This window comes from Phalaenopsis equestris, unplaced genomic scaffold (assembly GCF_001263595.1).
Source record: "Phalaenopsis equestris unplaced genomic scaffold, ASM126359v1 Scaffold000002, whole genome shotgun sequence".
In the NCBI taxonomy this organism is placed as follows: domain Eukaryota; kingdom Viridiplantae; phylum Streptophyta; class Magnoliopsida; order Asparagales; family Orchidaceae; genus Phalaenopsis; species Phalaenopsis equestris.
This window is the reverse complement of record NW_018164444.1, coordinates 76,988,177-77,007,529: the sequence shown is the minus strand read 5'-3', so window position 1 is coordinate 77,007,529 and position 19,353 is coordinate 76,988,177. Positions and strand designations below refer to the sequence as shown.

At 32.7% G+C, this 19,353-nt stretch overlaps 1 protein-coding gene across 1 annotated transcript in view; it reads right to left on the bottom strand.

The window, feature by feature from the left end:
* The window catches only part of LOC110020304 (ubiquitin fusion degradation protein 1 homolog), a 28,917-nt gene that overhangs the window by 1,743 nt on the left and 7,821 nt on the right, over nucleotides 1-19,353 (bottom strand). Inside the window, exons 3-8 of the mRNA XM_020718361.1 lie at nucleotides 13,961-14,027; nucleotides 11,597-11,621; nucleotides 11,464-11,496; nucleotides 11,211-11,332; nucleotides 10,982-11,112; nucleotides 10,656-10,879 (exon numbers count right to left, since the gene is read on the bottom strand). Of these exons, the coding sequence (XP_020574020.1) occupies nucleotides 10,656-10,879; nucleotides 10,982-11,112; nucleotides 11,211-11,332; nucleotides 11,464-11,496; nucleotides 11,597-11,621; nucleotides 13,961-14,027 (602 nt within the window). The remainder of the gene's footprint in view (nucleotides 1-10,655; nucleotides 10,880-10,981; nucleotides 11,113-11,210; nucleotides 11,333-11,463; nucleotides 11,497-11,596; nucleotides 11,622-13,960; nucleotides 14,028-19,353) is intronic.

Below are 19,353 nucleotides of genomic sequence, written 5' to 3'. Positions count from 1 at the left end.
GAATAGTATTTGGATGTGTTAATAATATAGGAAATTTACATACATGGCAAGCAATTCTTATACATTTACTTATCTCACAAGCAAATTTTGATTTTTACACTTCAAGTACCTTTTCCTATGTATGAAAAGGTAAAAATAGCGTAATCCACCTTTTTATACTTAATTTAAGGGTGCTTATGGTGTAAAATCAAAGTTTGGGTGCGAAACAAGTAAATGCGTAAGAATTGGGAGCTATGTATGTAAATTTTCCTAATAATATATGTTTGAGTTTTCATTATTATTTAAAGTATTTACATGCATACTACCCATTCCTATGTATTTACATATCTAGCATCTTTAAATCTACTTTTTGCATTTATATCACCCAAAATCTTTCATACGGTATAAAAAAATATTACTATTTAAACTTTTAAAAAGTGAAATACACCTTTTCATGCATACTACCCATTTATGTATAGGGTATTTACATGCATACTACCCATTCCTATGTATTTACATATCTAGCATCTAAAATTTACTTTTTACATTTATATCACCCAAAATCTTTCATACCGTATAAAAATATTACTATTTAAACTTTGAAAAAGTGAAATACACCTTTTCATGCATAGGGTGCATATATGCTAAAATTGAAGTTTAGGTGTTAGATATGCATATACATAGGAATTGTGAGAATATATGTAAATCTTCCTATTATACTTAATGACATCAAGATATAGTATTGTTATATTTAAATACATCTAGATGACTGTTAAACCGACGCTGACTCTGCCAAACAATTTGAAGACTTATTTATGCACAAAGCAAAAAGGGCAATATAATAATATATTATTTATTATAGTTTGGTATAAATATGGCTTAATAGGATTAGGGTTATGTTATGCATGTGATTGTTGGCTCGAGTCTTAGGGTTAGTATTTGGGAGAGATCGCATACCTCTTGAATTGTAGGTGTTAATATTTGAATTTGGGAGAGATTGCCTACCTCTGAAATTATAGGTACATCTTTTATGTATTCGAGATTATTTTGTTTTGATTTGATTCTGGTGATATAAAAATATTTTATTTTATCCTAATTTTTCGGCGGAAATTTATCTTCATTTCTATCAAATTGGTATCAGAACAGCATATTAAGACGTACAATGCGTGAACTTGTTTTGCCATAATCTCTCCAGAGCCAATGGGATCGCGACACACAAGGCAAACAGGGTGTGAAGCAACGAGATTGTCCTCGCGATATAGTCACGATACGAGCTAATGCGAAGCTGACAATAGGATTGTCGCGTACTAACTCTCACAAGGCATATTGGGTGTGTAGTGATGAGATCGATCCTGCAATACAGTCGTGATACGAGCGACACGTTCTCGATACAAGTTTGATGGGAAGCCGACGACAAGATCACCATGTACTATCATACGATACAGTCGCGATTCGAGCTACCTGAGAAACCAACGACAAGATTGCAAAGGAGTCTCGCTTTCTTGATAAAAAATCGTAATCGTATGGGGAGTAATAGAAGCCCCAAAAAAAAAAATGCCTTGAAGAAAAAATTAGGACAGTTGAGCCAGATTAGATTTGAAATGGAGGGATGATTCTTGTCCATGGAGAATAAATTCCCTGCCTTGGGAGAAATGATTAAGAAGATCATGAACTTTCAAGCAAAATGGCTACCACCTATCGTGTGATCGAGCGATAGCGTCTGGAGCGGATGTGAGCGGCAACAATCAGATGAATTTAAGCAACAACAAAGAAATGTCGTTGCCTTATGCGGATCTGGAGCCGTGGTATCGAGCGACGGTGTCTGAAGAGGACGTCAGCGGCAGCAATCTGAAAAATTTGTGCGACATTAGAGCAGTGTCCTTGCTTTAGGCAAATCTAGAGCTGTGATTTCCAGCGAAAGAATTGGGAGCAAACTCGAGCAGGCAATAATCCGAAGATTGGGGGTTTCTCCCATCAGTGTGCGCTCATATCGCTACCCCCAATTACAGAAGGACGAGATCAAGAGATTGATCTGAGAGATGATGGAGGTCGGGATTATACAGACTAGTGTGAGCTCCTTCATTAGCCTAGTCTCGCTAGTAAAAAAGATGAGAGTTAGTGTTTCTATGTAAATTATCAGACAGTGAATAAAGAAAAAGTAACTGGCAAATTTCTCATGCAGGTCATCAATGAGCTACTGGACGAGTTGTTTAGGGCTGCATTATCCTCCAAGATTGACTTGAAGTTAGGTTATCAACAGATTCAAATGTGGCCCAAAGATGTGCAAGCATTTTGAATTTATGAGAATTACCACGAATTTCTAATTAAATGGAAATGATTATCAGATAATCACCAACAAAAGTTTCCTCTCTTTCATCTTAAGGACAAGGTGGCCTTCTAGGAGGGGAGTAATGTTAGACGGATGTCAAGCCACTAAATAATTTGAAAACTTATTTCCGGTGCAAAGCTAAAAGGGAAATATAATGATTTATTATTTATTATTATTTGGTATAAATAGAGCTTCATTTGATTAGAGTTATGTTATGCATGTGTGATTGTCTTGAGTCTTAGGTTTGGGAGAGATCTCCTACCTCTCAAATTGTAGGTGTTTATCTTTTATGAATTTGAGATTATTTTATTTTGTTTTGATTTGATTTCGGTGAAATAAAAATATTTTATTTTCTCCTAATTTTTAGTGGAAATTCGTCTCAGGTCCTATCAACGACCAAAATTGTGTGATAGTATGAATTATCAAGTAATGAAAGGCCATACCCTACTCCATCATATATACTCCATAGATGGTTTAATTTAGTGGAACAACTTGAAGTTGTCTAGGGATTATCAACTTTATGTCTTCATTCGTAGGGCTTCGCCCATCTTCATAATTGTGGCTTCATCCATTATCAAGACATGTCACTTGCTACCACTTGTACCAATTTGCAATTTTGTCAGCTGCAATTGTGCGCATCCTAAGCCACAATTTCAACTCCATACAGGGGTTCACACAGTTTCATCCACCAGGTTTGTAATTTGACATGCCTTACACAGTTTCATCCACAGGTGTGAGTTTACTGCGGAGCTCCTTCAGATCTGTCATCATCAATGTCTTCTCATAACGTCTGCACCTCATCAGATCTCTACCTCTCTCTCTCCTAAGGCTGCCCTCATTGCTTCTATGGCAGACCTTGATGGTCGTCCTCTTCTAGTGCCGGCTACAAATTTTTCCCCCTCTAATGTTTGTGGGCATGCACAGTCTCTGCCTTTGATTTTTAATATAGGTTCTCTTGCATGTCCAAACATAGTAGACCAGCTTCGTATCCCTACTCTGATGTGTTTGCCTAAAAGCTTTAGTTGATCCTCCTTAGTAAGGTCGCCACCTCCCATAGTGACCCATAATAGTACCGAGGCTGCCCGCTCACGTCCTTCCCAATGGCTGAACATTCCCTCTCATTCTTCACTCCTTGGGAAGTTTGTTCGCGATTCAAATGTTGAAGATATTTTCCCCTTCTCATTCAATAATTTCCCAATGTTTCTCGTAAATATTTAGAGAATCAACATAAATAATCTTTATCTTTTCAAGACAAGCCTACTCTCATTTTTTTTTAATGAAAAGATTTATACGTTGCCTTCTCACGTATTGACAATTTTTTCTAGGGTTCATCCTTCCATGGAGATGATTTGCAAGGTTGTCTAATTTACAACAATAAGGTGATTATTTATTTGGGCTCATCAACCATCAATAAAAAGTTTCTCTAAAAGCATATTATATCAGTATATTCTCAAGGATTTCCTATTAAAATTAATGGGTTCTCAATGTGCATGTTAAAATGATCTTCACATTTCCATCTGTCACTCCGATTTGGATCTCATTTTCATGACTTCCTTTAAATTATTTCAATCAGTCTACATTGTTCTCTTTGGCTTCAATCTTTGGAAAACCTCTATAGATAGATGTGGCAATACCTCATGGTGTAAGACCCTCTATGGCTACAGTTTAGTAGAAATAGATATTAATGCCCTCTTCCATAAGGAGGTTTGGATTGAGTCTCTACTATTTGAATATTCATAGAAGGTTGATATTAAAAACATTCCACCTTTGTAGCCTTTTTTTCCATCTCGTACTTTTTTTTAGCTCTGTTATTTCCTAGTAAATACACTTAATGTACTAATATCAATCATCTACTTAAGATATGTTACCTTAAAAAAAATTATGCCAATGACATCAATAGATGTTACCAAATTTAGTGACATATAGGTGTAAAGTCAGAATCGGCCAACATCTTAAATATGTTTGAAAATATAAATATTTCAATAGTGCACTGATTATGATTGTAAAAATTTTGGTATTTTTAATTGCAATAATATTAAATCAAACATGAAATATTTGAAAAATAAAGCCAAGATCTTCATAACAGCTAAAATAAAAAACTCACAAGAAAATATTTATTGAAGTTGTCATAAATCCAAAAATCAATATTTATAAATAACTTGACAATGCATTATAATGTTGGTGAATCAAACATTTCCTTGGGATGCTCAGGGTGTCAATAAACTCTTCATGTGGACAAGTAAATCATTGAAAAGGACTACAAAATTATTCTACATAATTACAAGATTTTTAAGCTCATGGATATTAAAAACTGGATGCACAACATATATGTAATGCACATTATATAATGTTTTAGGGTCTCTGGTAGACTGGCGCCAAGCCTGCTAAATAATTTAAAGACTTATTTTATGTGCAAGGCTAAAGGGGGTAATTTAATCTTTTAGGTATAAATATGTTTTAATATGTTAGGGTTGTGGTATGATATGTGATTGATGTCTTGAATCTTAGGGTTAGCGTTTGGAAGAGATCGCATACCTCTCGAATTGTAGGTGCTAGGGTTATGTTTTGAGAGAGATCGTCTAACTCATAATTGAATTGTAAATGTTAGTGCACTATTACTTCTATCTTTATTACCAGACATTTTGGATGGACTAGTCATTGTAGTGGGTAACTCTTCAGATACTATGAAGTTCAACTTTGTTGATATTGTGAAACTTCAAATTTTGCTTTGAATATTGACAACACATGAATAATCTGTATAAAAACACAGGTAGAGAAAAATTCAGAAGAGGAAAATCTAGGTCAAGGAGAGAAAAAAAACGGAGGAAAATGCTAGAGTTATGGGAATAAATGTCATTTCAAGAAGAACAGTAAAGTTCCAAAGGTTGGTGGCGGAGGTCCAAATAGAAATCTCTCAACAATTGTCTTCGCAAATGAAATCCAATGTGACTCCCTCATTTTTCCCCTAAATAGTACTAATTCATGGATAGTGAATTCAAGTGTCTCTTTCATGCTTGCCCCAACAAAGAGATGTTAAAAAACTACGCTCAATGTGATATAGGAAATGTCTGCAATATAGTTGGAAATGATGATGTAGATATCAGGTTGTCTAATGGAATAGTCTGACAACTCAATGAAGTTAGATAAGTTCCACGTTTGAAGAAAAATTTAATTTTTGTGAGCTAGCTTGCAAGGTAGGAATATGTGACTACTTTCATAGGTGATTCATGGAAGGTGACCAAAGAGGCAATGATGGTGGTTCATAGTAACATGAAGGCAAAATCTACCTTATCAATGAGATGTCAGAATCCATTAGTATAATAAGAGCAAAGATTGATGCAGGTTCTTAGCACCACATACTTGGTGATATGAGTGAGAAATGTATGAAGTCACTACTTTTTAAGAACAAACTTCATGGTTTAAATTCAATAGAGTTAGATGTTCGTGAAAATTATATTTATGTCAATCAAAAAAATATTACTTTCTAAAAAAATGAGTCAAAAGTAAAATATTAAAAGTCGAGGTTAATACATACTAATGTACGGGGACTACTCAAGTTCAGTATATTAGAGGTTCCTTATACAGTTACTTTCATTGATGATCACACTAGAAAGGTAAGGGTGTACTTCTTAAAATATAAATCTGATAGGTTTGATGTGCTTAAGAAGAATAAGGCCATGGTTGAGAATGAGACAACCCTGAAATTGAAGTGTCATAGAACATATAATGGTGACAAGTATCGTGATTAGACATTCAAAAATGATTGTGTTTCAAGGAAAATCAAGCATGAGTTCATTGTTCTAAGGACAACACAACAAGATGATGTGGTCGAGCACATGAATATAACCATCACGGAGTATATCAAGAGTATGAGGTTGCATACAAGCTTGTCAGATTAGTTCAAGGCAGAAGTTGTAAATACTACATTTCATCTTATAAATTGTGGTTCATCAGTACCATTGAATGAAGGTCTACCTGAAAGAGCCTGGAGTGGCAAGAAGATAAATCCATCTCACCAGAACCATCTCACCAGAAAGTATTTGGTTGTTTATTATATGTTCATGTTGATGCAAGATTCAGAAGTAAGCTTAATTTTGAAATATGTCAAATGTGCTTTCATTGGGCATGCTTAGATTAATTTGGGTACAAATTCTGGGATTTTCAGAATAAAAAATTCATTAGGAGCAGGGATGTGACTTTTATTGAAATAGAGATGTACAATGACAAAAACAAAACTCTTGATTCTATCAGTTACTCCTAAAGAGCCTCCCAAAAATTTAAGATTGAAGATACTGATGATCAGGAATATAGGAAGAAAAAATGCTCAATCTGATGAAGCATAAAAAGTTCCTCAAGCACTTGCTACGGAAGCTAGAGGTCTAGCAAACTCACACGACCGATACAGGGATTCTCCTTCTCGGTACTATCTTTTGCTAATTCATAGTGATAAACCATAATTTTATGAAGAGGTCACTCAAGTTGAAGACTTAAAGGAGTAGGAGTTTGTCATGGATAATGAGATGCAGTCCTCGAGGTCAAATCAGGCATGAAAGTTGGCATAATTATCAGATGACAAAAAGCATTGCATAATAAGCGAGCTTACATAGAGAAAATAAGGATTTTAGAAGGTGTTAAAAGTAAGGTTTGTTTTAAAGGGGTTTCAAAAAAAACAAGTGGACTGCACTGAAATATTTTATTATATAGTGAAGATGATAACTATTAGAGTTATGTCGAGCTTAATAGCATACAAAAATCTACATCTGGAGCAAATGGATTTGAAGACAACATTCCTGCATGATGACTTAGAAGATAAGTTGTATATGGTACAATCGTAGGGATATGAAATTCCAAGAAAAGAAGACAATATCTGAAAACTGAAGAAGAGCATTTATGGTTTGAAACAGGCCATAAAATAGTGGTGTTGAAGATTTGAAAGATTTATGTCAAACAATGGGTCCATGAAGTGCCAAAATAATCACTGTTGTTTCACAAAAAAATTTGGTAATCATTATATTGTGTTTTTTTTTATGTGGATGACATGCTAATTACGGTAACAAATATGAAAAAAATTAAGAGCTTGAAGGATCAATTATCAACGAAGTTTGAGATAAATTTAGGTCCAACTAAAAAGGTCCTCGGTGTGAGAACAACAGAGGCAAGAGTGCAGGTATTTTTAAATTATCTCAGGAAGAATATGTTGAGAAAAGTCTACACAAGTTCAACAAGACGAAGGTAAAACCAATTTACACCCCCTTAAGTAATCACTTTAATATCTAAGAAATAATCTCCTAAGTTTGAAGCAGAAAAAGCATGGATGAAAGAAACCTATTATGCTTCAACTATTGGAAGTTTAATGTATGTGATGATATGTACAAGCTCAGATACTGCATATACACTGGGAGTAATTAGCAGCTACATGGGCAATCCAGAGAAACATTATTAGAAGGCGGCAAAGTTGATTCTCAAATACTTGAGAGGTACAATCAACAAGGCACTTTGTTTTGGTGGTGCAGAGACTAATCTACAAGATTATATAAATTCAAATCTCGCAGAAGATATTGATGATAGAAGAAGTACAATAGGTTCTATCTTCACATTGGGGAACACCACTGTGAGTTACATTTCCAAGTTGTAGAAGATAGTTAGATTTTCTACTACACAAGTTGAGTACATTGTTATCACTGAGACTAGCAAGGAGGTGATTTGACTATAAGAGTTCATGTTAAAACTGGGCAAGGAGCAAGGAACTAGAAAACTTCATAATGACAACATGATAGTTATTTATCTAGCAAAGCATATTGTATTTCATATCAGGATAAAACACATTCACCTAAGATATTATTTTATTTGTTCACTCCTAGAAGATTGTCAGTTATCTTTGAAAAAGATACACAGCTCAAAATACTACAGATATATTGACTAAAGTTGTTACAACTAAAAAATTGAAGCTATGTATAGCTTCAGTTGGAGTTTAAAAAGGTTGAGACTGAGGGGGTTGAGCAACAATACAATTCGTTACTATGAAGGGTACCAATTAAAGGAGAGGAATTGTTTGTAATTTGCCTCCAAGTTGAAGATTGTTATGTGCGGAGACTGATTGTAGAAAGGAGCTTGATGGTAGAAATGAGGGGAGTCCCTATGCCTGGTTGGGTGCTCCACTGCTTAGAGGGAGTGCTCCATCGCCTGGTAGCGCCTAGGCATCCAACATACCCTTCAGGAACAAGGAGCCAGAAAACCTGATGCCTAGAGTGGTGCTTAGGTGCACCGCAAGACATTTCCTGAATCCGAGGGCAGAGAAATGCGTCGCCCAAGGAGTGCAACTGCACCCGGATCATTTCATGTACCCGAGAACTTGGAAACCCAACACTCGGAACTGGCGCTCCGACTATTGCAACTGTTTCTACCAATTAGGGATTTAAGTCTTTGGCCTCACTATGAATTTTAGTGTGCGCACTGTTGGATTTCAAGATCCCTTAAGCGAAAGAGAGGAGCATCCAAAGTGTTGTTCTTGAGTTTCAGGAGTGTAGAGAGACTTGAGTGTGTTGTAATCCGCACATTTCTCTTCATTCTCATAGTGAATTTATTGGTGTGGAGTGGCTTCGTGATTTTTTCTCATTCTCGAGTATTTTCACATTAAATCTTGGTATTCTCTGCAAATTTTAATATTTTTTTTACTTCGTGTGCATCTGTTATAAGTTTTTACTTTCGATCTCTCGAACCGATTTTCGCAGTTTCTTCACAATAGTTTTTAAGTTTACGGATATTAGAAACTATATGCTCAACATAAATGCGATGGACAATATATAATGCCTTAGGGTTTCCTAAATGCAAAGAGAGAAAAAAATATCAAAATAATTAAAGAAGCAATGAAAACACAATTGCTAATTCAATCCTACTTTTCACAAAATAGAAACACAATCAAGCATGCAATGATTTGCACTCGCAAGCTATCAAACACAAATAATTGCAAGAGATTTACAAACCACTAAAATCTACCTTAGAAAGCTATTACCACTCACTAAAAAAAAAGCAAACTCATATAATTATGTGCCACCATCAAATCATAAGGAATTTGCAAAATATATTAGGATTTTCACTAAGCAATTTCAGGTTTGAGTAAGAAATTAAAAAAAATGAAGAATTTCGTTAGTTTTGTAAATATCCATGTTTTAAGGGCTATGCATTATGACAATAATGCTATTGAAAAAAAAATGCAAAAGATTTCCGGATCCATGTGCGAAAGGTGTAGAAGTGAAACATCCGTAGCACTCGAAACTTTGCTATTTACAAAATTAGCAAACCACTTTCATCTGTTTCAAATTTTCACTCAAATATTAAAATTCAAAATAAAACCCTAACTTAATGATAATAGGAAACTCAATAGGAAACAATGGAGAAAAAAGATTTATGTAGCCAACCCCATTTAGTGGAATAAAAACTTGTTTTTGTTTTTGTTGTTACTATTGTTGTATGAAATCCCAATGGTTTGATCGTCACATGCGTAAATGCACCGGTATGGTAGTTTAAAAAAATAACATGGATACTAGTTTTATAAATAGCAAAGTTTCGAGTGCTACGTATGTAATTATCCCAATAATAAATTTAACCATACAATGCAATGAAGAAATATTAATATTTAAGAAGAGGTCCGAAGTGGGTAAACGAGCATAATGGTCAAAAAGTTCAAAGCCGAATCAACAAGGGTGGTATATTTTAGTAGCTCTATTCAAACATCACTCGGGATACAGAGACCAATATCTAAAAAAGGAACCATTGTCTAAATAATTAATAGCCAAAGCATCCTTAATATACAACCCATATCCATAATAGAAGCATAGAAAACTCAAAAAGATACATAAAATCCTGAAATTATTCTATTTTATACCTAGAGAACATAAGGTGTGATACATCATAAAATCCCTTATGGAAAATCCATCACGCAGAACATCAAAAGTAACATGCCTATGAACCCTGGTTAGCGCTTGGGTTCTGTCACATAACTTAGTGAACTTTCTGCATACCCTACAGCTATCCTATCATGTTAATCCATGGGGAAAAAAAACTAACATGATTGCAACATGTTAAACATATCAAAATTTGCTCTATAAATATTCGACATCAAAATACGCCACCACTTTCTGTGATGACAGTAGCTTAGCTTCGAACAACCATGTTCAAGAATCCTGGAATAATTATTAGCAGTAAGAAAGAAAATTAAGTTAGAAATTGCATAAAGTTACAATCACATCATCAAACAGTCCCAACAAACCGAGCAAGTATTTATAAAAGAGCAAAAATAAAAAATAAAAAGAATATAGGGTAGCAAGATGGAAATGAGAATAAGTACCTTGATGTTGTGATTTTTGAGATATAACAGATGGCTGGGATACTTCAGGTTCTTTATAGTCTAACGGGGGTACAAAATTGACCTCACAATCTGTCTCAATAATGCTAATTGCAGAACTAGGCCTTGTTTCCACAATATCTATGTAATACTTCTTATTATTATATGGAACCATGATACTATCACCCGTAGTGAGGCAGGAGCAGTTCCTCAATGTCTTTTCCAAGCTTCAAGTTCAAAGAAGAATAGGTTACTAGTTCGTTCATATGCATTATTCCAAGCAGAATCGTCCAGATATAACAAATAAGCCAAGAAGAGGTCAAACTTACATGGCCTTGGGATTTGAAATGTCTAAGAAGTCTTTTGTGTGTGGCTGCAACTTGACATATGTTCCCTTCGGTAGGGTAGCATTCTTGATTTGCACAATGTCCCCATCTTGTAAAAGTAAATTTTGCATCATCTGTTAAACATTTGAAGGAATGCAAACTTGTCATGAGAAACCATTTTAGTTAAGAAAAGACAATTCTGGGGACAAAATCATCCATTGAAGAAAAATACCCAATATGGCATGTAAACCACCCCTTCCTCAGCAATAAACTCCAGGACACCACAATGAGAAGTCCGTTGAGTTGATGCATTGCACAATTCAAATAACATTGGATATTCAATATGCAAAGATGCTGTAGAGGAATTGTCAAATTGTTGGTTGCTCCAAATCACCAACATATGTCTTAACAGAGTCAGGTGGGTAGGATGCTCTTGGGACATATAATGTTTTTCTTCTCAAGAAGGTAAATTTTTTATCACATACCGAGACGGTCTAGGGCCGAAGGAGGCATTATAACTGTAATAGCATCAAGCAAATTCAGTAAATGTGTTCAAAAGACTAGAAATTAATACAATATCAAAGATTAAAAATGATAGAAAGAGCTCATGCAACATACTTTTGTCACCACCTTCCAGCTGTGGCTGCAAGAATAAGAAAAAAAAGTATCACACAATCAATGAATAACATGAGTTCCAACATAAATTCATAACAAATTAGGCAAGGGGTGTTGCATAACAAAATTCACAACTATAACTTAACCATTAAACACACGCACTCAGGATGTTACAAAATCCAAATGAAAAGTGTGACTATTAGAACCATCAAGAGGATTCAATCATATAGGGCTGCTACCACATATGGAGTGGATTGATGCCTTAGGTTACTATATAAAATTTATTAAGTATTTCAAAGCAGGGTTTGAGATAATTTTTATTTAGAATGCCTAAAAAAGTTTAGTAATTAACTATGAAGTGTATAGTAATTAACTATGAAGTGAGAGCCTCTTCATTACACTGATCATTAGTGAAATCCACGAGATGTTTGTTAGCTGGATTTAACCTAAATCCTGCCAAAAATGACTACTTAGATCCTATGGAATCTTAAATCATGTGCTTACCTCCTTTCGTTGTAAATCCCGGATTTACTGAATCCGAAAATTCAAGATTAAGCAATATAAGCGCATGAAGGTGGAGAATGTCAAAACTGCCTCGCTTCAAATCTTGTCCATCCTTTTCTTCGCAAATTTCAGCTCAGAAATATATGGGGCAAAGCCGGGCATTAAGATGCATAAGTCTCACTTCTTTTCTTTGAGGGTTGCAAATAGTAGGAGGTGAAGGAGAAAGGTGGGTTTTTGTTCTGCTCTAGGTTTTGATTTTGAGTAGGAGCAGTAAGGGGAGAAGAAAAAGGATTTATTGTGTTTTTATTTGGTTAGCTAAAATTTTTTAAATTTAATTAATTTATAATTTAATAAATTATTATTAATAAAGATATTATTAAACTGAAATTGTTTTAAATTTAATTGAAGCTACTTTTTAAATTAATTTACTTGAATAATAATTAAAAAGTAATTAATATATTACATTAAGCTAATTATAATTTAGTATACTTAATTATAATTAATAAAATTTTAAATAACTAATTAATTATTAATATAATTAAAATAATAATTATTATCAATTAAAATTAAATCAATTATAAAATTAATCATTAAAAATTAATATTAACATTTTATTTGGACTAATAAACTTAGATTCTGAAATAAGTTGTCCAACAATTCACCAAGATTTAACCGGATTTAACTTCTATCATACCAAATAGTTTTCAAGATTTTACAGTCTTAAGATTTATTAAATCTGAATATATAAGATTTACTAAATCCCATTTAAGTTAAATCCTGCTTGCAAACAAACTGCCCCATAAAATTATCCAGATTATAAGTTCTCTCTGTCTTCTTTGACTAGATAATCTTGATTTGAATTGGAATGAATTTTTTCTATTTCTCCTAAATATTACTCACGTACTACATTGTATATAGAGAAAATGTTTGTTAGAATAGATACAGACTTATCATAAATACAGACATGAAAATATTGTTGTGAAGTACTACAGTTAAAAAACACTGTACACAGTGAAGTATTATACTAATTCTTAATGTAATTTTACTGTAATTGAAAAATCTTTAGTTAATCGAGTACTAAATGAAATTCTAATTTCAGGCTCTATCAGACATGTCACTAATAATTTTAATATAAATTTGAGGACTTAGGGTGAAATTTGTTCATTTCATGTAGCACTCAATAGATACCACCCAAATCTTGTTCGTTTCATGTAGCACTCAATAGATACCACCCAAAACTTTCACGTTTCATCAAAAATACCACACTCAATAGATACCAGCCAAATCTTTCATATTTCATGAAAAATGCTACCAATTGTAACTTCTAAGAAGTGAAATAAACCTTTTAATGCATAGGTAAGGTGACAAGTATGTAAAAATTGAAGTTTAGGTGTTAGAGGTGTTAGATATAGGTGTTAGATATATAAATACACAGGAATTGAGTGGTATGTATGTAAATCTTCTTAGAAATTAATGTGATGGGGTTCAGATTTCTACCATAAAAGTGTCATCGGAAGGTACAACAATGCCTAAAATAAGTACAATGGCAAGTTTCTGAGAACTTAATTAGAATTTGAGCAAGAGAATCAAAACAGACAAAGAAACAAAATTTGTCAAAGCAAACAAAGTTTTCACGGTGACGAATCAATTAGGTGAAGTTGTTTAATATGTTTATTTGGCAAACATTCTTACAACGTGTGGTAAGTAAATAAAGCCTCTCGATCTAAATAACAATGACATAATATTTGCAAAATAGTAAAAAAGCATGTTAAAATAAAACATGAATAAGGTAAATGGCTGACTTTGCTACAAAATGAAGCGTGAAAATTTTACTAGGGATACAGCAAAAAAAGCAGCTCATACCTTATCAATAAAGGATGTAGGATAGCAGTGATATGTCTGCTCAAAGTAATTTCCAAGATAATCATATCTGTCAAAATATTGGCAATGAAAGTATAAATCAGCATTTGAAGAAAACATATCAAAATGGTTCAAGAAAAAAATAAACTTTAAATAGTTAAAAAACTAAAGATTATCCTGAAATATAAGCCGGAAAGAAAAAATGATAAGGGTTTGAGAAGGAATAAGGATAAGTAGCACTAGTCATTCTTAACAGAAATGAATGCCTATTTGGAATAAGAGCTGATGATGATGCAAATACCGATGCCATTAAAAATTATGATGACGCAACTGTGTATAAATAAATCAAGAACCAGTTTATGTTTCAACCGCTACATTTTTTAACAAATAATATTTCAATGAATCTTAAGCAAATGCATCGTAGTAGGTAGAAGTTCATTAATACCAATGACCTCTTGGCCAGTTGTTACCCATTAACCAATCAGTTATTAAAATAACTGAAAATTGAAAATGAAACGAAAATCATAAGTTAGGAACACCAGTCTGCCCGTGAAGCCACTTATTAATCATACTCCAGTAAAAATCAAAGGAGGGAATGGGAGGCTGGTTGTACCACACAATTATTTTGAACTTCCAGCTGGTACAAAATTTAGAAACATGTATTGTCCATCATACTAATCGTCATTATCTTTATTCAACTCAATGCAGAATGACATTATAAATCATCACCCATGACTCTATTTACATGCTACAAGAGGTCTAAACTCTAACTTATATCCATATAACATAGCAAGCTAAGATTAACTCCCAAAATATTCCCCCCAACTGTTTGTGTGCTGCCAATTTAATCGTAGAGTATCATATTCCTTCAAGTTAGTCTCTCAATTTTACAAAATTGATCCAAAATAACCTCATGCAAAAATTGTGATAAAAAATTTGATCTCATTCGTTTTATAATTGAGAGGAAGAGATGTTACACTATGGAACTAAATTGGCTGCACAAAGTGCGAGGGACTCTTAGTTAGAGGACCGTTTGAAGTTTAACCCTAGCAAGTTTTATTGTCAAGCTATAGCATGTATCTTCAAGTTCGTTTGATTATCATCTAAAGCATAGCACTTGTAATAACCTAAATGAAAAAAAAAAAAAAATGAATTGGCACGTTGAACCAGTGAAACTAACGACTCAGTTTTGCTAATAGGAAGCAAGACATGGGGAGGCCACAGGATTAATCACGCTGCAACACAAAAACAAGCGATACAATGTCCCATACAAAACAAAAACGAATGATCAGTGAGAGAGGGTGTTGATCAAGCAAAGAGTAGCGGATACAAGGGGGTAAATGAGTTGAGTCAAGTCGATCACAAGCCATTCTCAGCCTAAGATTGAGCTTGATTAATTAATCAAATTCAAGCTTGAGCTTATCTATGAGATCGACCCGGCTTGTTTATTATGAAAGGAAAAAAAATTAATTTAAGTTAATATTATAATAAAAATGAAAAATAAAATTAGCAATTAGGAGATAAATAATAAGAAATCACTTGATATAAAATGTAAAATATTATTAATTTTAAACATTTTTAATAATTTTAGAGTCTGAAAATTTTATTTTATTTTTATTGTATTTTATATTGATTATTTTTTTAAATTAGTTGGCTCACGAGCTAATGAGCCGAGTCGGAGTTGGCTAAACTTGGCTTGTTAGCTCATCAAGCTCAATTCACGAGCCACTTAGTCGACCTATAATTAAGATGAGTATTTTATTTTGAGTAACTTAAAAAAGTTTAGCATCAAGCTCAACTGAGGTAAGTAAATACTTTTCTACTCATACTAAATTGAGTTATTTTATTTTTAATTACATCATCATAGCAAAAACAAATTAAATGAATATTTTGATGTTTTAAAAATGTTCCAAAATTTTCATTCATACTAAAGTCTAACAAATGTTTCAATTATTGAAAAAAAATTAAATAAAACTTAAATAAAAAAATAATTGTATGAGTCCATCATAGGAGTCACCCATTATGGTACTAGCTGAGTATGCTATTATAACCATGCATAAAAATAAAAATGGAAAAAGGCTTGAAAACGGAAATGAAAATGGATGTACCTTACTTAATTATTTTAAAAAGAACTTCTTTTGATTTAAATTGTTGACATGATAGAATATGTTTAGAGGAGAATATGAGCTGATGAAAATAGGTATCATACAAACTTCTTATCTTGTCGTTAAGTTTCTATATTAAAATTATTATTGCAACTAAATATTTTTATTGTTTGGATTAGATGATGTATTAGAAACATTTTAATTTAATACTTCTTTATCATTTGGATGATTTTTGTGGATTGTAGTAAATGTTAGACCGATATGACACTACTGTTCGACTATCACTTCTCACCTTGATAATTCTAAACTCTTGAGCTAAGTTCTGATGATATATCTAAGACACTTTTAATTTAACCATAAAGTTTTAACTCTATGATTTATGTCCTCATTTATATTCAAACTCTTTTACGTAGCAAATCCAAAATGCTTCAATATGCCCCCCATAACAATCATTTGGCTTGCCACCAATAGCATAATCAAGAAATTTGCTTCAATAAATTATTCAAGCCATTTTGTTCTCTAAACTCATAAGCCTCATATCGCCTAAGGTTTCACAAATGTTCCTTTTTTTTAACTTAAAAAATGTATCAACTACTAAACATATATAATCTTTACATAAATGAACAAAATAATTTCAGCATGACTTTTTTTGTTTGCAAGCATATCCACATTCAATAAAAGATAGATATAAAAAGATTGTTAAGCCTTGTTATAAAACTACAATTGTAAATGTGAAACTCTTACTGAATGACTACAATCAACGCTAGTAGTAGAAAATGTATCAATTACTAAACATATATAATCTTTACATAAATGCACAAAATAGCATGACTTTTTTTTGTTTGCAAGCATATCCACATTCAATAAAATATAGATATAAAAATATTGTTAAGCCTTGTTATAAAACTACAGTTGTAAATGCGAAACTCTTACTGAACGACTACAATCAACGCTAGTTACAAGCATATTTCTTTCCTCCTCGAGCCAACTATACCAAATTATTATACTAATCGATTATATACCATTCATGGCAAATAAAAACTAAGCACTATCTACATTTCATTTGATATTGAGTCGGGTGGATAGACTCAATTTTAAATCAAAATTTTCAATTTTGATTCAAATTAAAATGAAGATGAGTAAAAAACGATCAATTTCAAGACAAACTTCAAATTGATTTTAGTCAATATTAATTTTATTAGATATTTTTAACTAAAAATAAATTATGATATGTTTATGTATAGAATGTTTATTTATAGTTATATTATGAATATAACAAATACCTACAAATATGTGTATAAATATAATATTTATGTACTATGTATGTACAAATATATGCATATATGTGGTGTAAGTCATCTTTAAATTGGAGCAAATCTATTTCGAGGCAAAAATAATTTCAAAGATTATCAAAATAGTTATAAATCCAAATAGCAAAGTACTGAGAGATATAGCTTCCAAGTAGCTTACAATCCTCATTTAAAAAAAATTAGTTTTTTAAAATTATTATTGGCTCAATAAGATTTGCCATTTTTAAAATGTCATATTTTCTTCAAAAAATTTTATATCTCATGACCCAAAAAGATCTTCATATGTAAATTTTAATTCAATTTTTTTAACATTTATATGAATCATAAAAATGTAGCTGGCCAACTTATTTTATTTATCAAAATCTATTCAATTTTAAAACTTTAATAAATTTATTTTAATAATCTATTTCAAAATTTTAATAACATCTTTTAAGCTCATGATTTTAAAAAGGGGAAAAGCTATTTCTTTTTATTACCTTTTTCACTTGTATATGTACACAATGAATATGCCAAAACAGCACCTTACGAAGAACTACAATTGCTTTGATGCACTTTACACACAACTTTTAAAGAAAGAGGAAGGTTTTGTAATGAGTAATAAAAGAAATTCTTATATTACAAGAAGGAAATTAGAAGATCAATTGGACCTAATTTGGGAAAATTAATAAAAATCCTACATAACTCGTAAAGTTGATATCATAAATAACACTTACTAAAAATAAATAATGGCACACATTGTAGCTATTGTGAAGATAAAGAAAGTTTCAAAATTTCTACGTAATACTAAAAGATAGACAATAAGATATATAGAAACTAAATTAAGTGTACTCATAAATGCCGAAATAATAATTTAATGTCATTATAACCATTGATTAAACACGCACAAAATCAGAAACATCACATCTACTAGCTATTGAAAGTTAGCCATTTTCAAGTCATATAATGCAATGGATCAATCATAAAATTCGTTGGCTTGAAATGCAATGATTGTGAGCCAATTCAAACCTAAGTTTGTGCTTTAGCCTTATAGTTAGTTCAAAACAATTTGAGTAAATTACTTCTATATAATGATTTCTAAAACAATATATAGTAAGAATCTTCACTATTTATATATATGCGGGCGTGCGTGCGGGGGCGCGCTAGACACAATTGAATAGAGATATAATCCTCTCATTTTCTCTATAGCATATCTCTAACATAGTATTAGAGCTAGATTAATTCTAGTTATTTATTGCTCACAAACATCTTATGTGTTTGTGAGTTCAACATGAGTGACCTATATGGAGCTTATTCTTGTCGAACTCAACAATTACCTGAGAGCAATGACATTGCTACTCCATCGGTTGAGTTATGGACTTAACAAACTGTCGAATCTCTCTACTTATCATAGGCCAAAGCCTCCTCTCTCTTTTTCTAACATGCGCTGACATGGGATCGCGACATCACAATACCCATAATGTGAGTAGCCACAAAATTGATGCACATCTCTTTGCAGTTGTTTTCATGATCATCTGATTATGAACCACTCCTTTGATTCACTATCAATTGTTCCACCATCAAACTCATAGTGTATTAAGATGCTCTTATCTTCGAGATCACAACAACATGAAGCCTGTTGTGATCTTCAACATCTTTTGAAGCCTTCTGCATTGCTACCAAAGCATGAAGTCTCAATATCAAGCCCACCCTTGATGCCCTTTTGCTAAACCCTTGCACTTCTGTATATCATCGACTAACTTCAAAGACAATGGGTTCCAATCCCATTCAGCAATCCAAAACAACATCTAAAGCTTGGTTTTTCACAATATACCTGGCCACATCATCTTCATCTAACTGTCACACTCCCCTCTCTCTCACCACTACTTTATAATGATGAGATACCACCATAATTAGGGCTGTCAAAATGGCTCGTTGTTCGCAAACAGCTTGTGTTCGACTCGTTAAGAAGCTCGTTTTCGGCTCGTTCGCTAAGTTAACGAGC